The sequence below is a fragment of the Hyalella azteca genome, unplaced genomic scaffold (genome assembly GCF_000764305.2).
Source record: "Hyalella azteca isolate HAZT.00-mixed unplaced genomic scaffold, Hazt_2.0.2 contig9014, whole genome shotgun sequence".
Classification (NCBI taxonomy): Eukaryota; Metazoa; Arthropoda; class Malacostraca; order Amphipoda; family Hyalellidae; genus Hyalella; species Hyalella azteca.
Window position 1 is genome coordinate 345,361 of NW_025939095.1, and position 19,961 is coordinate 365,321.

General features: G+C 36.8%; 2 protein-coding genes across 2 annotated transcripts; one reads left to right on the forward strand and one right to left on the reverse strand.

The window, feature by feature from the left end:
* The first annotated feature begins 2,165 nt into the window (after nt 1-2,165).
* LOC108670394 (chymotrypsin-like elastase family member 2A) lies at nt 2,166-10,418 on the forward strand. Its single transcript, XM_018157864.2, has 12 exons — nt 2,166-2,465; nt 2,929-3,023; nt 3,459-3,583; nt 4,246-4,343; nt 4,683-4,751; nt 5,505-5,596; nt 5,808-5,920; nt 6,213-6,330; nt 6,604-6,763; nt 7,013-7,122; nt 8,025-8,114; nt 9,769-10,418. Exons 1-12 carry the CDS (start codon nt 2,210-2,212, stop codon nt 9,886-9,888), a joined length of 1,446 nt encoding a protein of 481 aa, XP_018013353.1. The 5' UTR covers nt 2,166-2,209; the 3' UTR covers nt 9,889-10,418.
* Nucleotides 10,419-11,806: 1,388 nt separating this feature from the next.
* On the reverse strand, nt 11,807-17,425 carry LOC125178342 (glutamate receptor 3-like). Its single transcript, XM_047881865.1, has 12 exons — nt 17,332-17,425; nt 16,882-17,002; nt 16,633-16,717; nt 16,267-16,371; nt 15,981-16,181; nt 15,544-15,647; nt 14,780-14,959; nt 14,016-14,224; nt 13,482-13,705; nt 12,908-13,057; nt 12,592-12,689; nt 11,807-12,056 (listed from the first exon to the last, which is right to left on the reverse strand). Exons 1-12 carry the CDS (start codon nt 17,423-17,425, stop codon nt 11,807-11,809), a joined length of 1,821 nt encoding a protein of 606 aa, XP_047737821.1.
* Between the last annotated feature and the right edge of the window lie 2,536 nt (nt 17,426-19,961).

Here is a 19,961-nt window from a genome sequence, read left to right on the forward strand (position 1 = left end):
ATGGTAAAAAATCAGTAAATCTATTTAATGGAATGCATTTGTTCAAGCGAGTGAAGGCATGCCTTACTCCCTCACAACGTTATTCCAAGTCCGTTCCTGTAATGCATTTGGACGAAGACAAACTCTTGAATACAAGAGCACCGGTCACATCACTAACAGCGCATTTGCCTCACATTGGAGGACATGAATCTTTGCTTTTCTTGCACACCTGAGGATATAAAGGGGGGCTAGATTTACATGCACACACAGTACCAAATGCCTAACACATGCGTGATCAAAAAGTCTCATGCCACGTAGACGAGAAGTTACGTATTGTATTGTTCAGACAAGCCGAGTGAACAGGTGCACAGTTTAAATCTAACACACAGCCAACACCTGTCGTTTGAACTTGAGAGATATGGTGTGTGCGGAGAAAGATTTGGGAAGAAGGCGAGCTTATGTGTGCCACATCTCCGGTCCTCGGCTGCTTAACCTGAAAGCCATATTCACAAGAGACAAGAGTCTGGTTTTCTACACTAAGTAACAAAATATAATATTTTATAGACTAAATAAATTATATATTTACACGAGGACAAAGAATATAATGTGAAATTCTTCATTGGTTTATTTGACATACAAAAACGTTGCACATGAACACGAAGTCACATCCGCAAAAAAAAAAGATTGAGCTCGAGCCATTCGCATAATACATAACCATACAAAGTAACCAATCAAGTTGATTCAAATAGATTATTAAAAAGATACAATGTTTATTTAGATTTCTAAAATTATCTAAGATTTCTCTATAAAACATCTATCGAGGAGAACGGCTATTTATTATATACAATATTTATCATCTACACACGATTTATATTATACACATATTTATACATAATAATAATAGCGGTTTCAGCGTTTAGTAGGCCCCAGGCCTGTCGCCGATTCTTAACATCGCAGAACATCCACAGCATTTTGCGGTCTCGAACTCGCAACTCACTGCTACAATTCTGCTGTGCTTAACCGCCCGGCCTCCTTGCCGATTCTGACCAGAAACTGGCGCACAGAGCTGGGATCGAACCCGCGCCTCTCTGCGCCAATATCTTGGTACTCTGAACTTTAACCACTGGGCCACCCTGCCGTACATGACATTGATTGTAGTCCCGGGTGCTGTAATTAATAGGGTTTATACGGTCAGTCGCGTGCTAAAGGCAATCAAGTATCATGGGTAAACAAATGAGTCGTGTGCAACCGGGCAACTAAGCGGTTGTGCTCCAAGTTCAGGAGTGTTGGCTACAAGTGGTGAACAAGTTTCCTACCGTGGTCAACAACATTCAAGCGCATATGAATCTTTCCTTGCCCAAATCTTCCAGGTCAATTTTTCGTGTGAAACAAATATTTATGTTCTGTGCAACTTTGGAGTCATAGTTTTTTCTACTACAACGATGCTTCAAAAAATTTCTTAAATGAAAATCTGTGACTCATTCCCTAATTATCGGATAAATATTTATTATTTACTTCTATCCGTAGATTTTATAGTCGGATATATAGAATGAAAAACAGCATTTAAATTCATATCCACAATAACTGGAATTGTGTCTTGTTTATATTTAGCTACAAGTTATAACATCGGAAAGAAAAGTACTACAGTCCTTTTCCAGTCTCCTCGATCAGTAGGTGGAAAGAATTTAGTTCCATATGATACATTTTCACTCGGAAACTCACCCGAAACTCTCGTCTTCCGAAGAATGGCGTCACACCTGAACAAGCAGGGAGCCCGCACCTGTGCTAACGCGATACCGTCAACCTCCGCTATCGACATGAGCATGAATCAGTTATTCTGCTGCCGTGGTTCTCTTGACTGGATGTTACTCCTCAATCCATTATTGTCGCATTGCGATGAACATACTTACAGAAATTCAGTTATTAGATTATTTAACCACAATTTTGATGCGAAAGTGTTATTGAAAAGGTTTGAATTTCATGTTTCGTGTCAATTATGTCCTAAAAATGAATTTGTACGACTGGGTTGCAAAACTTTAGGAAAGATGTTTCAATCATTAATTGTCATGTTAGTAATTTTCGGTTATTCGATGTTTTAAAGAGAGGAATCGATAATAAAAGGAAATTTTTCTTTGAATAAGGTTTGATGAAACCTTATTCTATATATTCTCAATATAATATTCACAGAAGTTACAGAGTTTTTTCAAGGATTACAGAGAAAACCGCGGTCATGGCTGATGCCCTAATTGCTTTCATGCTGGCGGCAGCACTGGTAGTTGATTCCGCTGTCGGATTACAGTCCTTAAAGTTTACTTCTTCGCCCATAAATATGATTGCTCGAAATTTCGGGGATGGGTTGCGCACAAATCAGGAATATTTGAGGCTTTTTTGGAGTCTTTACGAGGCTCAGTTTCCTGTCGATAGTCAGCTTGCAGTTTCACTACAGCAAGTTCCCCATGTGCAAGAAACGGAAGGCGGTCTACTGGGTAAGAAATAACGATTAATGCTAAACGGCGGGATGAAAATAAATTACTAGAGTTGAGAAGATGAAATAGTACGAAGAGTTAAAATATTTCTGTCCACACAGCAGGTATAGAAAAGTAGAGTTCGCTTCGTTATTGCAATTAAAGTTTTTCTGATCAGAGATCAGTTTCCAAAATAGTTTGATAGTCAGGCGTACAGTTTGAGTCATCCTGACTATTACGAAATTCACTTTTTGTGTACCATGTACTTTAATTTAAATAATTTGCTCCACTAGAACAATTATTGTTTTTTCCTGCTCTTTTGCTAACATCATTTCGAATTGATGTGATCTGGCATATATCAGAAAACCGACTAACTCAATCATTGGCTGGTGTTTTCCATGAATGAGGTTGTATACAATTAATCTTATAGCTTCAAGAAAATATTGATTACAATATTGTTAATATTAGTTTTACGTTTTTTCAGCACCTAAATGTGGAGGCAACATTGAAGCACCAAGCATCGGACGATACCGGATCAACTTCGGAATGAGATCTTCTTCTTGTTTGTACAGCGTGAGGGTAATTGCAAAATTGGACGTTTAAGAAGTTACTGAGAAAATTCATTAGAAATAATTAATAGTTCGTTGCTAGAACTTCATAAAAGGTATAAATAGCGTTGATTTTTTCCTTAACTTAATTTAATTCTAATTACAGAATATTCAACAACCGATCTTAACGTGAAATTGATATTGAATGCAAAATTATTAATCAATCAAGTTTTACCAAAACTTTTTCACTTCTCTAGTATTTGTAGGTAAAAATTTTATTCAAATCAAAATTTTATGATCGAAATAAATTTCAAAATCCTAGAGACCGTAATTTTACAGACAGATATCATTCTCGCTGAATAATATCATGAATTTCAATGAATAAAAATTCTTGCATTGACAATTCCAGTATTAAACGAAGTTCTGGAAAGATTCATCAGATTTCATTCAACGCGTTTTTACGCAGACCGGTCGACGTATGAAAACGTCCGTAGAGTGCCCCGACGTACCGACCGTAAAGGTGACAGGGAAGTCTGCGTCGTGTGTACGGGACAGCGTTGATGTGCATGAGTCGCCCGCCTCCACGACCATGTGAGTATCTGTGATACCGAATGTTTCTTCTGCACTTCAATTGTGAACAACGTTTTTTTTTGTCTGCAGAATGAAGCATTTACTTTCGTACGTTTCGATGGGTTTTTATTCAGATCATTTAAAATTTTAAATTTAAGTTACGATATTTTATTTTAGAAATAAAACATCGCTTCCACTAAATATAACAATTTGTAAGCATAAGTCACAATATGATCATACATGAAAATATAAACCTATTACAAAGTCAAATAAGCAATAGAGAACAGTATTAAAAAACTGTAATGAGTCTAATAATTAAATGATTGCCGCATATGAGCACGAATCCAAAGTCAAATGCCAGTCTATAAAAAATATAACTCAGTACTCACTGCAATGAGTGACAGAGAGCGCGTTTTCTCATCGACGAAAACTTGAGGTCACGGACGGACGGACAGACGGACGGACAGACAGACAGACGGACATGGCGAGCACAATAGCGCATTTTTCCATAAATGAGAAAATGCGCTAAAAAATTGGACAAATTATCATAATAATTTCATATCATACTAGTACATGCCCGGTAATATACCAAGGTCTGTCTAAGAGTATTAATGACAATATATGACAGCAGATGTTCCAACGTACGCGGTTGGAGTTGTTTAGTTTGATGTTTATTTGAACAGCTTGTGTGGCCCAGAGAAAATGCTCACCATTGCCAGGCCGCCATCACCGAAGTCTGAGTCTTCGATGACTTTCATTGCATGTGTCTTCATCGTCGAGAGTGAGTTAAACTCGTTATATTTAAACAAAGAATTCAAGCAATTAAACAACGAGACAAATTGTTAATTTGGAGCAAACAACATATTGTAGAAGATACAAGTATTTACGAAAATCTTTTTTTTTTGTATTAGCAATACCCTGAAAGCCTGCGTAATTCAAGCACATTAATTTTATTCAATAGAAACCGTACCTAGCTGATAAACTGTTTTTGTACAGAAATTTCAGCTCAGGATTAGATTAAGATGACTAATTTCCAAATTAATTCTTACAACAATGAATGCAATGAATGAATAAAACCTAATTTAGGGCAAATGAAACAGTGTTTTTTTTTCGTTTTCAGGTACAGAATCTGGGGGAAAAACAAATGTGCCAGAAACTGCCGAAAACTCTACGCAAATTTGTCCTCTAAGTACGTGTTGAATTGCTCCTCTATTTCGTAGATAGTTGTTGTATGTTGTATATTGTTATTGTATGTTGTGTACTGTATGTTGTATGCTGTGTGTTGTATGTTGTTATTCTATGTTGTATATTGATATTTTTTGTATGTTGCCCCTTATATTTTTATATATTTGTAATGTAATAAAGGCTCATGGTTCTTATGTATAATATCACCATACCAAAGCAATATTATAAATGTCAATACACTATAAACTTCATTGATTTAGCTACTGTCAATCCCAACAAAATCCCCACGAATGCTTATGGAGCGAATCAAGCTATTGAAGATTCACACAATCTAAAAGATTTTCGACAGTCATTGATTTACTTTTTTCCGCCCACAAAGAAATTTAGGATTAATACAGCATTCGGAACAAGTTTACATTTTATCAATAAATGCAAATCAGAATGCATATAAAAAACGAATACTCACTAATGTGATCCTAGAAGTATTACAATGTTTTTAATATAGATTAAATTAAACGTACGAGACATATTTTTCTGATAATTCATAACTGCGGAATACTGGAAGACGACTTTTTCAAAGCTACTACGTCAATCATGAACAAGAATTAGCTATAACCCCCGACTATGTCGGGGGTTTGTTGCTACTTGACAGTAAATAAAATGATTCTAAATCAAAGACTCGTCAGCATAGCAAGTATCACGGAATGAATATATTATATTTATTAGCTCTTTTATATAATTTTTTATACACCTCCAGACTGCGGCGTGTCTGAGGTCACAGCCTCGGGGAACTTCACGACTCGCATCGTCGGGGGACATGACGCCTTACCGGGGGAGTTCCCTTGGCAGGTGAGTGGAAATAACAGTCGCATTTATCAGGATTTGCACAACAAACTCTTTTTTAAATAATAGTAAAAAATTCTAACAATGCAAATTTCAAATTGAATTCAAAGACGTGCATCATCTTGGTGCACGTGGTTTTGCATGAACCTTACTCTTGTAATACAAATTAATGTGGCTGAAACTTGTTGTAAATTGATAAGAGTTTCCGCCCTGCCAGACGTATATCATCAGTAAAATTTCGGATGAAATGTATGATCTTTGCGGTGGCTCGATAATTAACTCCAGGCACGTTCTCACTGCAGCTCACTGCTTCAAGAAGCATTCGTGGAGGTCAGAAAATTGTTATAGCCGACATTATATTCCCATAATTGTATCAGATTATTCTGTTGAAACACAAACTTGTGTCAACCTTTTAAGTGAAATTTTGACCGATCTTAAGTTTAATAATGAATTTCAAAAATTTTCTTTCTCAAAATAGATGTAAATAAAGAATCGTCTATCTCATACTTATTACGTAAGCTAATTTAACACTGCTTATAATGCTCAAGAATTTACCGAAAAGTTTAAAACTTGCTTTTTACCATTTCAATCGCAAAATTTTGAGTCAAAAATATTTTAACAGCCCTTTGAGGTTCGTTGCTGTTGTTGCTGGCTTGCACTCTCTCGATGACTTCAACGACACCTACGTTCAAAAGGCTCCCGCTGCTAAAATAATTTTGCATCCTGAGTACAAGTTTGCGGTGAGGAATAATTTAGATTTTTTTATACCATTAAAAGTATTTAATCAGAAGCTTGCACATTTTTGGCCATTTCTACCTGAAGGTTTTTAAGTCCTAACTCATGTGAAATTATTATTTAACTGATTTTTTGGCATTTATTTGAGTTTATCGACAATATAGGATTTCAAACTCCTTCAATGATCATTCTAAAGATTAAAATAAAATCCGAGCTGTCTCTCGTCACCCAAAAATCACAAAAATGTGTATGCTACATTTGTTTTGACGTTTTTTCAGCCGCATGTGCAGAATGACATTGCAATCATACGTCTGGCGCGTGATATCAAAATAACATCTCGAGCCACTCCCGTGTGTCTAGCAGCGCCGGATACAATATACGACAACCGCGAGAGCGTCGTCACTGGGTTCGGAGTAACCGCGCTCACGAATAACGGCAGTGAGCAATTTACCCGGCAATAAAAAGTAGAAATTATATTTTATGTTATATGATAATTCCTGCACCAAATCCACACTCATGGATATGAACAACATGGCTGCTGAAAACTCACAATTATGAGGAATCTGAAACTTAGCAATGTTTGAATTCGATACAATTCCTTTCTACCATTAGACAAAGAACTTTTCTTCATTCTGTACAAAAATTAGTGCTAAAAAGAACCATTTTGGCTCCCTCTTCCGTTAACAGAGCCTGACTTGGCGCACGTGTTGAAGAAGGCAGCAGTAACGATAGTGCAAGGGTGGGAGTGCCAGGCTGCCTACCTTGCTTGGCAAATTCATGTTAACCCGGAGTCTCAGGTTGTTTTATGAGTGAATGTATTCAATGTATTGCTTCAAATTAAAATTGAACCAGTATAACCAAGTTATACTAGTTCAATTTATTTCTATAAAAAAATATTCTATTTCTTTTTATAGTATGACCCGAAAAATTGTTCCCTTCTGAAAAATTATTTGAAGCTTGTTAAACAGTAACTAAAATTCTCCGTATATTTATTTTCATGTGTTTTATACCATATTTTATCTCCACAGTGGTTATTTTCTTCCATGAAAGAAAACAAAATTCCTGTAATAAAAATGCAAATAAGAAAAATTAAACCAATTTTCGATTGATATCTAAAACTATTCCATCTGAAATTATGTTTCTCTCACCATGTATCGTAGTTATAGTATTATTAATCTTCTCTCATCATGTATCGTAGTTATCGTATTATTGAACTTCTCTCATCATGTATCGTAGTTATCATATTATTGAACTTCTCTCATCATGTATCGTAGTTATCGTATTATTGAACTTCTCTCATCATGTATCGTAGTTATCGTATTATTTCTCACTTCTCTCATCATGTATCGTAGTTATCATATTATTGAACTTCTCTCATCATGTATCGTAGTTATCGTATTATTAAACTTCTCTCATCATGTATCGTAGTTATCGTATTATTACTCACTTCTCTCATCATGTATCGTAGTTATCATATTATTGAACTTCTCTCATCATGTATCGTAGTTATCGTATTATTGAACTTCTCTCATCATGTATCGTAGTTATCGTATTATTTCTCACTTCTCTCATCATGTATCGTAGTTATCATATTATTGAACTTCTCTCATCATGTATCGTAGTTATCGTATTATTAAACTTCTCTCATCATGTATCGTAGTTATCGTATTATTAAATACACTTGAATGCTACTACGCAGGTTTGCACGCGAGGGTTCCTACAGGAGTCCTGCCAAGGCGACTCCGGAGGACCTGTCGTCGTGAGGGGCAACACCGGCCGCTACGAGCAGGTAGCTTTAATGTACATTACATTATCGTATTATCTATCGATATTTGGTTAAATCTTATAATCTATTAAAATTTGTGTTTCGAAGTTCTGATCATTTAGAACAACAAAATAACAATGAGTTACATGATATAAACTGTTATATTGAGCTGAAATAGATCCGCTCGTTGTCGACCGAGAAGATAGAATAGAAGTGTCGGCGCTGAAGAAATAGGCCCATGGCCTGTTGCCGATTCTTGAACTTTTCGTGACTTGATTCACAAGGGATCCGGCTTTTGGAACCCGANTGGTCCGTAATTTGCTAGGCATTTTAAGACTGAACATATGCTCCTGCATAGCTTCGTCTAGTCTGTTTTTGAAGTTCTGATAATTTAGATATAAAGATATAAGATAAAAAAAAGATAAAAAAGATAAAAACAAAGATAAAAAATATAGGTAACATAATTTCTAATAATGTTCTTAATGGACGCGGTTTCCTGCAAAGCCTACTTTATGCAAGAAATTATGAGTGAATTAAAATAAATAAAGTGTTAGTGGTTTTAAAAAAATGATAACGGCCCCGCGGATGCTCATTGAAATCTGCAATAGATATGAAGTTATTAAATATGCAGGTTGGAATTTCTACAAAGTTAAAAAACGTGTATCCATTTATTTATTTGTGTAGTTAGGCAGATTTTTTCATTTATGTAAGTTTGAGTGAAGACCGGAGCATGCTTTTTATTAACAATTTTCTTATTGTATTTTTAATAAGCCGAAAAAATTTTCTTGCTTCTGTTGGAAGATCGAAAAGAGTGTTTCCAAATGATATTTTTACTGGATTATGACGTTTCGAATATTATTATTCATTCTCAAGTAGGTGAAGAGTTTTACAAAGCTTAGTATACACATAAGTAGACATAAGTAGATACAAAGGGTATCTTAGATAGGTTTGAAATGTAAGCTTAAATTACTCCGAGAAGAATTTCAAAGTCCTGACAAATCTGGCGGTTTACAAATTGATAGCAGAAGACTCGTCCTTGATGATGAGAGCCTCCGCTATCGACAGTCTCGTGTCGGGGCACCGCATGACGATGCTGGTGCAGGCCTCCAACGTGGCACGGGTGATGGTCTCGTTGTTGGCCTCCCGCATATGATTATATAAGGTCCTTCGTTTAACAGAAGGCATGTGAGAGTGGAGCTCAATGTCATGCCGGTCAAACCGATGTCTTTCTAGCAGGTATGACATAGGTACATACCTTTTGCATGTACTTATGTACATCTAAAGTTTCCAAATTTCACATTTCAAGTGTTGTAAAACTCTTCACCTGCTTGAGAATGAATATTGAATATTCGAGACGTACCTTGTATGCCAGCAAAATGTCATTCGGTAACCTGCTTTATGATCTCCCAATAACAGTAAGGAACTTTGTTCGGTTTATTATAAAAAAAACAATAAGAAAATTGATAATAAAGAGCATGCTCTGGACTTCAACCATTTATTTATGTGCAGCAATCCAGTATTAATAACTTATAGTTACTCCACCTTTGACCTCAATTGCTTCTACAGGTTGAGAAATTCCGCAAGAATTTATCAAATCTGCTATCTAGAATAAAAGAAATGTTGTAAACAACAAATAATCAATGTGGATAAACCACCTACCCCTGACGAATTCTCCCAGGTAGGGATTGTGAGTTTCGGCATAGGATGCACGGACGACGTGGCGCCGTCCGTCAACACTCGAGTCGCGGCCTACAGACTTTGGATAGCGGCGCAGTCCAAGGAAGGCTTTTGTTTCTAGTCCAGGGCCGGGCTGACACATGAACAGACTAACGATCGTCGACGAAGCTAATATATTGAACCAAGATTTCACGTCTGCCGTTGGCAGATTTTATTAGAAACCTATTCTTGGATTAGTTGGTGTCAATAACGTCGAAACATTAACTATGCTTCACATCAATGCAGCTCTTAACGAATCAAAGATATATATGATTTCATCTGAATATGAATTTCTATCAATGTAAGATTTTTTTCCATTTTTAAGGGGCAGTAATCACAGAAACTTTAACACAGAGATGAATGAGCGGTCAATGTCGATTGACAATTAAAGATATTTCTTCTATGTTTAAAGTTTAGTTAAAATAAATCAGTTGAATTAATACCCTTGAACTGATAATACGACACTGGACTTGTGTAGATAAGATATTAAAAACCAGATGTAGATGTCTTTAGAATATTTAGTTTCCCGTAGTCCATTGTAGAATAAGTATCCAGCAATCAACAAGTTGCGTCCTGTAAATCTCGTATTAAATTCAGTAACAAATATAATAAAATGAAGACCAACTAGCAATATTTTGTATTCATATTTGAAAGCAAATCCTAAAAGGCACAAACCCCATCACCCAATCGGCATTCAAATGACGATACTTTGTGTCGAATTGAGACCAGTTTAGTCAAAAGTGTAACAAATACGTGATTTTACCGTCAACGTAGAACAACAAAAAAAATTACTCCATCAATAGCAGAAAAACTCGCAGTGTCTTGCACGCACCACCAGGCCAGACGCGATGCTCGAGCACTCGAGTATCCAAGGTGCTTGGGCCAATTCAACGTGGCTGGTGACATAAACCCTTCAAGCATATGCTAACATAAGGCTTAAGCTCTGGAGCATACTATCCAGCAACTCATTTCAAACTTCACCAATGAACCAAAACTGAAACACGATATTGCACGATGTAGAGCTTGGTCAATAAACGTCACGATGATTCGGCAGGCCTAGCGCAAGGATTCCTAGTGGCATCGTATGCAAGGTACAACAAAATATGTGTATTGATATGTTTTGTGTATGGGATTTAGTATACAAAAACAAAAGTATCCTATCGATACAAACAAAAGGTATCCTATAGGTCTAAATCCTATACCGAAACATCTAAAAAATACGTAAGTTTCCCACAAACCACCAGAGTAGGAACGTAAATAGAAAAAAAAACACTGGAAAAGAGCGAGACATAACAAGAGATTCAAGATCCTTAAGACACCTTTAGATTAATGTCTTCATCGTTGGATGCATTTTCAAAAAAAATATAACTCAGTACTCACTGCAGTGAGTGACAGAGAGCGCATTTTCTCATCGACGAAAACTTGAGGTCACGGACAGACAGACGGACAGACGGACAGACAGACAGACAGACGGACGGACGGACATGGCGAGCACAATAGTGCATTTTTTCCATAAATGAGAAAATGCGCTAAAAATTATCAGAGCGTGTGGAATTGAAGACATTACTTACTGAACAGTTTAAATTGATACAAAAAAAGTATAATGAATACCTTTGTTTGTACACAGCAACAGGTTAGACCCTGCCACGGCTGCTAGCACAATGGACGTTCTGTTTGATGTTTCTCATGCGGCCTATAGCACTAATTTATTCTCGCATAGGTTGTAAATTTTTGTCATTAGAAAAGGTTCTCGAGATACTCCAGAGTCTAGACTGATAATGTGAGCTGAAATGATGATAACCGATTTAAATCGTACGAATTTAATTCAAAGATAATAACCTGTTCTCTATTATTGAAAACTTTGTGCCAGAAAATATGTTCATGAAATTTCAGTAAAAAATCCGATGAAAAATTAATACCATTCAAATATATTGATGAGACATAATTTGATAGGTAAAGATTCAGTTCATGTTTCTTTCGGATTAAAAAAAAAATACATTTTAATGTGGTAATGTAGTACTAAATGCCAAAGGTAAATACTGCAGGAATTTTCTGCATATAATTTCTAGAAATAGCAGGACGACAGAAGTTGCGGCGCCCATGAGGAGCATCAGGAAGGCGGTGTAGGTTTGTTCAAGTCCCAAAGGTTCGGTAGGCAAGTCGCTGCAGTACTTCATGGTCGAAGCCTCCTGCAGCGCCCACTTACGAAGAAAGCGTTGGAGCAAGCCTTGTTCGTGCATTTTCTTGAGCCTGAAAAAAACAGAAAAGTAATAATATAATAGATAATAGCGGTTTCAGCGTTTATTAGGCCGTAGGCCTGTCGCTGATTCTTAACATCGCAAAAAATTCACAGCTTGTTGCGGTCTCGAACACGCAACTCACTGCATCAATTTTGCTTTGCTTATCCGCCCGGCCTCCTCGCCGATTCTGACCAGACACTGGCGCACAGAGCTGGGATCGAACCCGCGCCTCATGCACTGCTCCAAGCTTGGTACTCTGAACTGTAACCACTGGGCAAATAATTACCTGCACATATTAAGATAATTGAAGAAAATAATTCTTGCTGGATAAGTGCAAATTTCAGGAAACAATAGACTATACCGGACGTTATGGTTCAAGAGAATCTCCTCGATTGAAGAGAAAATGAAAACTTCAAATGATTGATGAAATTTAGGAAATAGGAAGCTACCTAAAAATTTGACGAAAACATAGTTTATGATATTGGACGTATGCGAACATTCAAAACAATAATTTTATTTACAAACATGTAGCTATAAGGACTCACATGTTGTTAATGTACGGCGTGACAGGCGAGTCCTTCTGGATGAGAATCGACGTTTGGACGACGTATTCCTTACTCGGTAACGGGAAAAGCGCGCAATCCTGCACTCACAAACAAAATGCGTAATGGACCAATAAGAATTAGTTCGTTTCGTTCAAAATACATGTTTTATTTTGAAAAGCATACTAAAAATATTCATTGATGGTAGAAGTGACCCATGAGTATGTTGTCATGCATGTATAACTAACGAAAAAACTTCAAATGACATAGTTCTTTTGGTTGGAACTTATGGATGAGTTATCGTTTTAGAAACAAGTACCTTTTTAGGTACCAATAATATGGGCATAAGGAAAACGTGTTTTGGGTTGTTGGCCACTCGTTTGAGTCCAGCCGAAATTTCCTCCAGAAACTCTGGATGACGAGACACCATGTTGTCCTGTATGTCCTTATAAATTCCTGAGTTAGCTCTCTGGAAAAAATAATAATAATGTACAGAAATAATAGAATAAGGAACCAATGAAAGAGGTCTAAGCGAAATGGTCCAGTTCTTTCTACTCTATAGTTTCGAATTATTATGTGCTGTACTAAGTCAATTAGAACGCGGCCAGCGGAAATCCTAATTTTACCCACGTTGAACAGCATAATTTTGCAACGATAAAATCGTAACCACGTAGTTTATACATAGGTATAGGTGAGTTTTATATCCATGCAGCAAGGCTAAAAACAAATCTGGCATTAATTCTTGCTTTCATATTTGGACGATAAATTAAAAAAAATTATAGTAGATTGTTGCATACATTGAAAATAAAACTACCAACTGAGTGAATCAAACCATGAATATTCTTCTACTTTCAGAAATAAATTACTTTTCTTCCACTTTTTACATGACCCACACTGAAAAGTCCGAATAGAATGGATTCAGGTTCAAATCCGAGGGTGTAGTCGTTCCTTGCTTTGTAGAGGCCCTGGAGATCAGTGAATGGCAGGACGATGGTGTTGCTGGTCAGCATGGTGAGCAGTGATGATGTGTAGGACACGTGCAGCACCATCACCGTCAGCAGCAGCGTCAGCACCCACGTCCTGAAGGACGCCAGTTGAGGTTCCACGTAGTCCCAACCTGGGAAAATTATGAGAAATCCACGCCATTTTAAAATTTAATAATTAGTGCCAACTATTGTGAAGAGAATAACGCACTGTAGGGAAAAATTCTAATAAAGATATAAATGTAATTTTCTGGAAATTTTCAGGCGACTATTGATTAAATTCATTCGTGTATCATTGTTCAACAACTGGTGTTTATTAAATTCATTTACAAGCTAATTGGCATGGTTTACAGTCGAAAGAAATCAAAGCCTTAGATGTAACAACAACTAGATAAATACTCTGTGATTGTAATAGATGAGTTTTGGTTTCCCCAACCGGCTTACCCATGTTGCAAAATGCTCTGAAATTTACGAATAAGTTCTTCCCCCAGGAGTGCTCGGGAGAGCTTGCAGTAAGTTTCTGTAGTATGTTGAGCGTGACGACAGACACACCGAAGAGGATGGCCACCGCCAGCCAAGTCGTCGTCGACAACTCGCGGGTGTAGTTGCCGGAACCGTCTAGAGCTCCGGGCCTCCGCATTACCAAGACGAACCTAGACCAATAACACTTCAGTGAAGGTCAGAAGTTCATAGTTTATTGTCGTCATTGTCTTCGTAATTGACTGAGAGTCCTCAGTTAATATGATCACGTTACAAATACCTTCGATAAAGTGTTCCTTGCGAATAGAACAAGACCGTGCAATTTTTAAACGATGTTCTCATGACACAGGATACAAGCAATAAATTATGAGAACGGATTATTGAGAATATTATCGTTTCCTCTGGAGTACAAATTTTTCTTCAATATACATATAGATGGTGTTTTAACGGGACTTTTACTGTCCAAGTTTTTCTTATAATCTGCAAAAATTTTCAGTGTAAGATAGGGCCTACGATGATCAATTTTTAGGTTACTTTATGTCAGAACCTGTATGTAAAGAACATAACTTGAATATTTTTCCTTCCCACAGCATGAAATATTAGAAGAGTTATTATCATATCGAAATTACCTTCTGCACTTCAATCCTGATGATGTAAATAAAACATTCGCTGACGAGCATTGCACCGAATCAGCCAAACCTAAAACTGTTCCACATTTACCAAATTACCAGTCTTCCCCAAAAGGATAAGAAATGTCGAATGCTTTGGCGCGATCAACATTAGGGTAAAAGAAGGGCAAGGCGAGATCAGCTCTGTTATGGTACACGTCTCCCAAGACGCCCTCCCAGTCCCCTCCCAGGGTCATCGTTGAGCCCCATTTGTTGTCACGTGGCTTCCTGCACTCGAATCTGTCATGATATCAATTATTATTAATCAATTTTATAATTTCTGATACCTAACCATTAACATTCAACATTCCTGAAATTTCAAGCAAATATAGCGCAGATTATATTTATTTAACGGAATTCGGTTTATTGAAATAGTCCAGCGTTTTTAATTGCATTTCAACTCGTTATTAATTGACTTCGCATCCAGTTCAGTGATTTATAATATAAATGACAAGGCAAATTACCAGCGATATTTTCGACTAGAAATCTATAATTAACACAAATGTATCATAATGTAACCTCAATCAAACAATGATCACGACCCATCATATTCTTGACTTCGTGTGAACATATAAATTAGGAAATTACTCGAGATAAATTAAAATTAAAGATCAGATTAGAAAATTGTAACGTAAGCCCAAACGGGATGAGCGTTGAAGACTTACCTCACATGGAGAGCTTCTTCACAATGATCAAGACCAATCATATTCTTGACTTCGTGTGAACATATTATGATATTTATTAGGAAATTACTCGAGATAAATTAGATATCAGATGGCAAAATTTTAACGTAAGCCCAAACGGGATGAGGGTTGAAGACTTACTTCACACGTAGAGCTCCTTCAAGGATGACGAGGATGTCACCGACCAGGCCAGTAATGGCGACTGTACCGTCAGCTCGCTCCTCCAACACCGAGTACGGCTCATACTGAACACGTGAGACACTTAAAAATTTCCATAAAAATTCTCATCTAATACCAGTTTTTGGCATGAATTTTCTAAACTAAATGTGGGAATTTTCATTAATTTATTAGAACATCTTTATTTTTCATTGTGATTGTCATACCACGCAGTGATATATGAAAAATTCATGAGTGTTGAAACTCATCGATCATAAGAAGAATTATTTGAAAATCATTGAAAGACAAAGAATATTCAAAAATGATATCAATTTAGATAAATTAGATAAAAATGATATTAATTTCAATAAAAACTAGTCGCAACGTTAGCTTTGTGATGCACATTGTTTATTATTTCTTACATCGAGAACACTGCACCGTACGACGAGCCCGGTTAGGTTGGTACGCCTGGACCAGGGCTCCCGTCTCAACACGTCCAGCTGCTGCCGAAGAGGAGGTACCGACACGGCAGTCAGGTACTGGTACACTGCCGGTACCGCGGCACTAGCTCGGTACGCATCCCAAGCTGACAGACCACTTCCGTTTACCTTAATGAAAATAACCTGTTGAAGTAAGATTAGTGAATGTCAGAAATGACATATGCATTATGTGATTTTTAAATTTCCAATTCTCATTTGATTTACTGACCTTGTTGTCAATTGCTTCTTGAAATTGATACATCATGGCTGGGAAAACTTGTGAGTCGACGAAGAAAATCCAAGATAATTTGGTTGTTGGAGTTTTGAGGTAGATCTGCCGTATAAAGTAATCAAATTATTGTCAATAAAGCTATGAAGTTTCTTTGACTCACATTTAGAATGTGCATCAAAAGATGACCTAATTGAAGTAGTATGAGCAATTATTTTATTTCCTTCCTATAAGGAGCGAATCTCATTGATAAATGTAATCTTTAATGTCTCAGGATTAGCGACATGAGGTTGATAACATAAATCTATGTAGTAAATTTAGGCATAATGTTAAGAAGATTCTTGTTGAAAATCTTTCTTATATTACGTTGACGAGCTTGGCGTCGTCAGGTGTCTTCAGAATGGCGACGAAGAGAGAGTCTGAGGTCCAAAGATCGCAGTGCGTGGCTCCACTACAAGAAGAAATCATTTAATTTAATATCCGCTGAGGACGAACAAAGAATAAATTGAGAACGAAATGCTTTGTTGGGCGGAATATTTTTCAAACATATATCTATTAACGCTGTCTACTATGCTGAAAAATCTCTGCTCCTAAGTTTTATAACTGGAAACTAACGATTCCGTGTATGGGGGTGACGATGCATTATATGCGAAGGTGATGGGGAACAGGAAGTTTGTCTCACAGCAGCAGCTTCTTGACAGATGGTGAGCAAATTCCACATTTTCCCTTGATTGACCTGCAGCAAAAATGTACTTAATTAGTAATTAACATACGCATACAGTATGTACGAGGCTTCAGTGAAAATGCCGAAATCGAAATTAAAAAGCCATTTATAAAAACTACACAGGCATGAGATGTGGAATGTTCTCATTCCACATTCTCATTTTGATCGGACAAGGTAAAGTTAGGCAGAACTCATTGTGAACGCTAGCGAGAACGAAAAATTTTCAGAACATACTGCTTGCTAGAAGAATCTTATGTAGACTCAATGCTAATAAAATTATACCACGATACGTTGGAATAGGAGAGTTCAAACGTAATGGATTTTTTTTTCATTTTCTGTACCTGACAGCGCCACCAGCTGGATGTGCTTCAAGGTCTTGGTAGCGGCGACTGAGCAAACCACCTGCACCAGCTGCGCCATGCCAGGATTAACCATTTTTCCGGAAATATTGTATAAATATTTATTAAAGTTTTTATAGACCACCTCTCCTTGATAAATGTGTGTTTGGTTGGGTCTTTCTTCAATTACGGTTTTTCATTTTCCAAATGATGAACTGGGTTCTGATTAAAGATCATAGGATTTAGAGGGTTACTTAATTGCAAGGACTATCTTTCCTTGGCAACGCCGGGCTAACTTGTAGGCACGAAAATTATAAATGATTGACTATTGTGACTTAAGGGTACCGGCTACCCTCCGGAAAAACTTCTACAGTTATTATCCGATCATCATGAAACTTCACATACATACGTAAAATGTAAAAATAAGAACATTTTGCTGGTATAAGTTTTTCGAAAAAATTGATAGAAAACGTGAAATTCATAGAAAACGGCTAAGAAGGGGTACTTTAGAAAATCTATCTCCTCCTACAAATATCATCCTACAACATCGAGACACGTATCATTCTATTCGTAAAGACCATACCTGTCGATTCAAACATGGGTTTTTTCATTTTCCCATAGTTTTTTTATGCGCGTTTTTCCAATTTTTCTCATTTTCCCCCCTCCCCTTCTCCCCCATATAAAAAACGAACCAGACAGAAATTTAAAAAAGTGATGTTCAAATCGATAGGTATGGTCTTTGCGAGTCGAATGGTATGTGTCTCATTGCTGTAGCTTGAAAACTGTAGGAGGAGATAGGTTTTCCGTGACAATAAGTTGAACTTTTCAGGACTGCGCGACAAAGTCCCGCGCGCCTCGAAATAGGCACTCAATGTAGCATGGATACCAAACTACAGCCTTCTGTAGCTTAATCCACTCAAGGATGCTAGCAGCAACTTATAGCGCACCTCTCCGTACAAAGTTAGGAGGGTGACTGAGCTCAGATGCCAGATACACCAATATATGTAGTCTTGCCGCTCTAATTTTCTTAGGTCTATTTACTGAAGGAACTCCACCCCCCGCCCCCCATTAAAGCCCGGCCATCTGCGTCAATATTGCCGTACATGGATCGCAGTAGTATCGTTGGAAAGCTCAGAATGTCAGCTTTAAGATGAGACTAAGCATGTAACTGCAGCACAACTCAATTAGAAACTATATTCAAAGATTTCAGCAGCTAATTACTTTATATCTAATTAGTTAAAGAACTCTGCCACCCGCTTCCCTTTAAAGAGACGTCATGAACGTAAATATTGGCGTACAGCGATGGCAGTGGTACCATTGGAAAGAGCAGAATTCCAGCTTTCAGATGAGCACAAAAATCGGAAAACGCCAAAATTGAAAATTTTAGGGTAGCCGGTCCCCATAACGAACACTAATAATTGAATGTATGATTAAATGAGGAAGCTGATCACAGCTAGCAGATTTTTCCCGCATTTTGCGCTTATTTATTCGTATTTAACACTGAAGTTTGGGAAATTATAAATAAAAGGAAGCTACAAGCTACTGCTAGTTACTTTATTTTTAAGACTTAATTGTTATTTTTATAATTTTTATGTTTTACTGCATTATTATGTCAAAAATTCGGAATAAATATAAATAGGCTGAACATAAACGGAATTCATTGGAAAAACGGCAATCGTCGAATGCTTCAACTAAATCATATTATTTGGTCAAGAGAGGGCTAAACTGTTGAAACGTACATAAAATACACTGAATATTATTGCTGGCTAAATTTTTTTATTACTGGCTAAATTAGCTTTTTCATGCGTCCGATAACTGCTGCAGGTTGAGCTGAACTGACGCCCCGCTTACGATGAGGTTAAGTTGAATGCAATGCTGGCATGCGAGAATGTCAGGCATAATTAATGACAGGTGCAAACATCGAACAATCAAGAGTCTTGCCTTGTTTTATGAAGTCCTCAGGTTGACATGTCACAAATTAATTACTTACTTTGTTTATATAAAATCGATGACCACGCACAATTAGTTACACCTGACGTATAATTCACAGTCATCTTACCACAGAAGAAGTCAATAACTCTTTTCTGTTGATTTTCTTATGAACATAAAACTGAAATAACTTGACACTCTTTGTGGCCCAGTGACAGGATGACTCGTCGGATAATTCAGGTACGCTGTGGGCGAATGTGAGGAATTGTTTTGACATTCAATATATACAGAGCCGTTACAATATTTATTCAAAAGACCTAATTTCGGAAAATACATAATTTCTTGTAATTAACTCATAATTTGACCACTTTCAATAGTAAAATTGCTTTAATTTAAGCCAGATCGACAGTAAGCATCAAACCTAAAATGTTGATTTTTCAATTGATATACAAATTTTCTTTACTATGGTTTGTTGACTATTAAAATATGATGAGTAAGCGAAATGTTCAATTTACATTAATTCAAAGACTTAGAAAGACCTCGATTTTGACCTGGCTAATTTTAATTTTCAAACCTTTTGATGAATTATTCAGGAACCATGCTAAACAAAATATTATAATACCTTGACTCTTCGACTCCTGGAGTTAAACGCTATAAGAAATATAATACCAAGAAAGCCAGAAAAAATGATGTATCGTTTCACC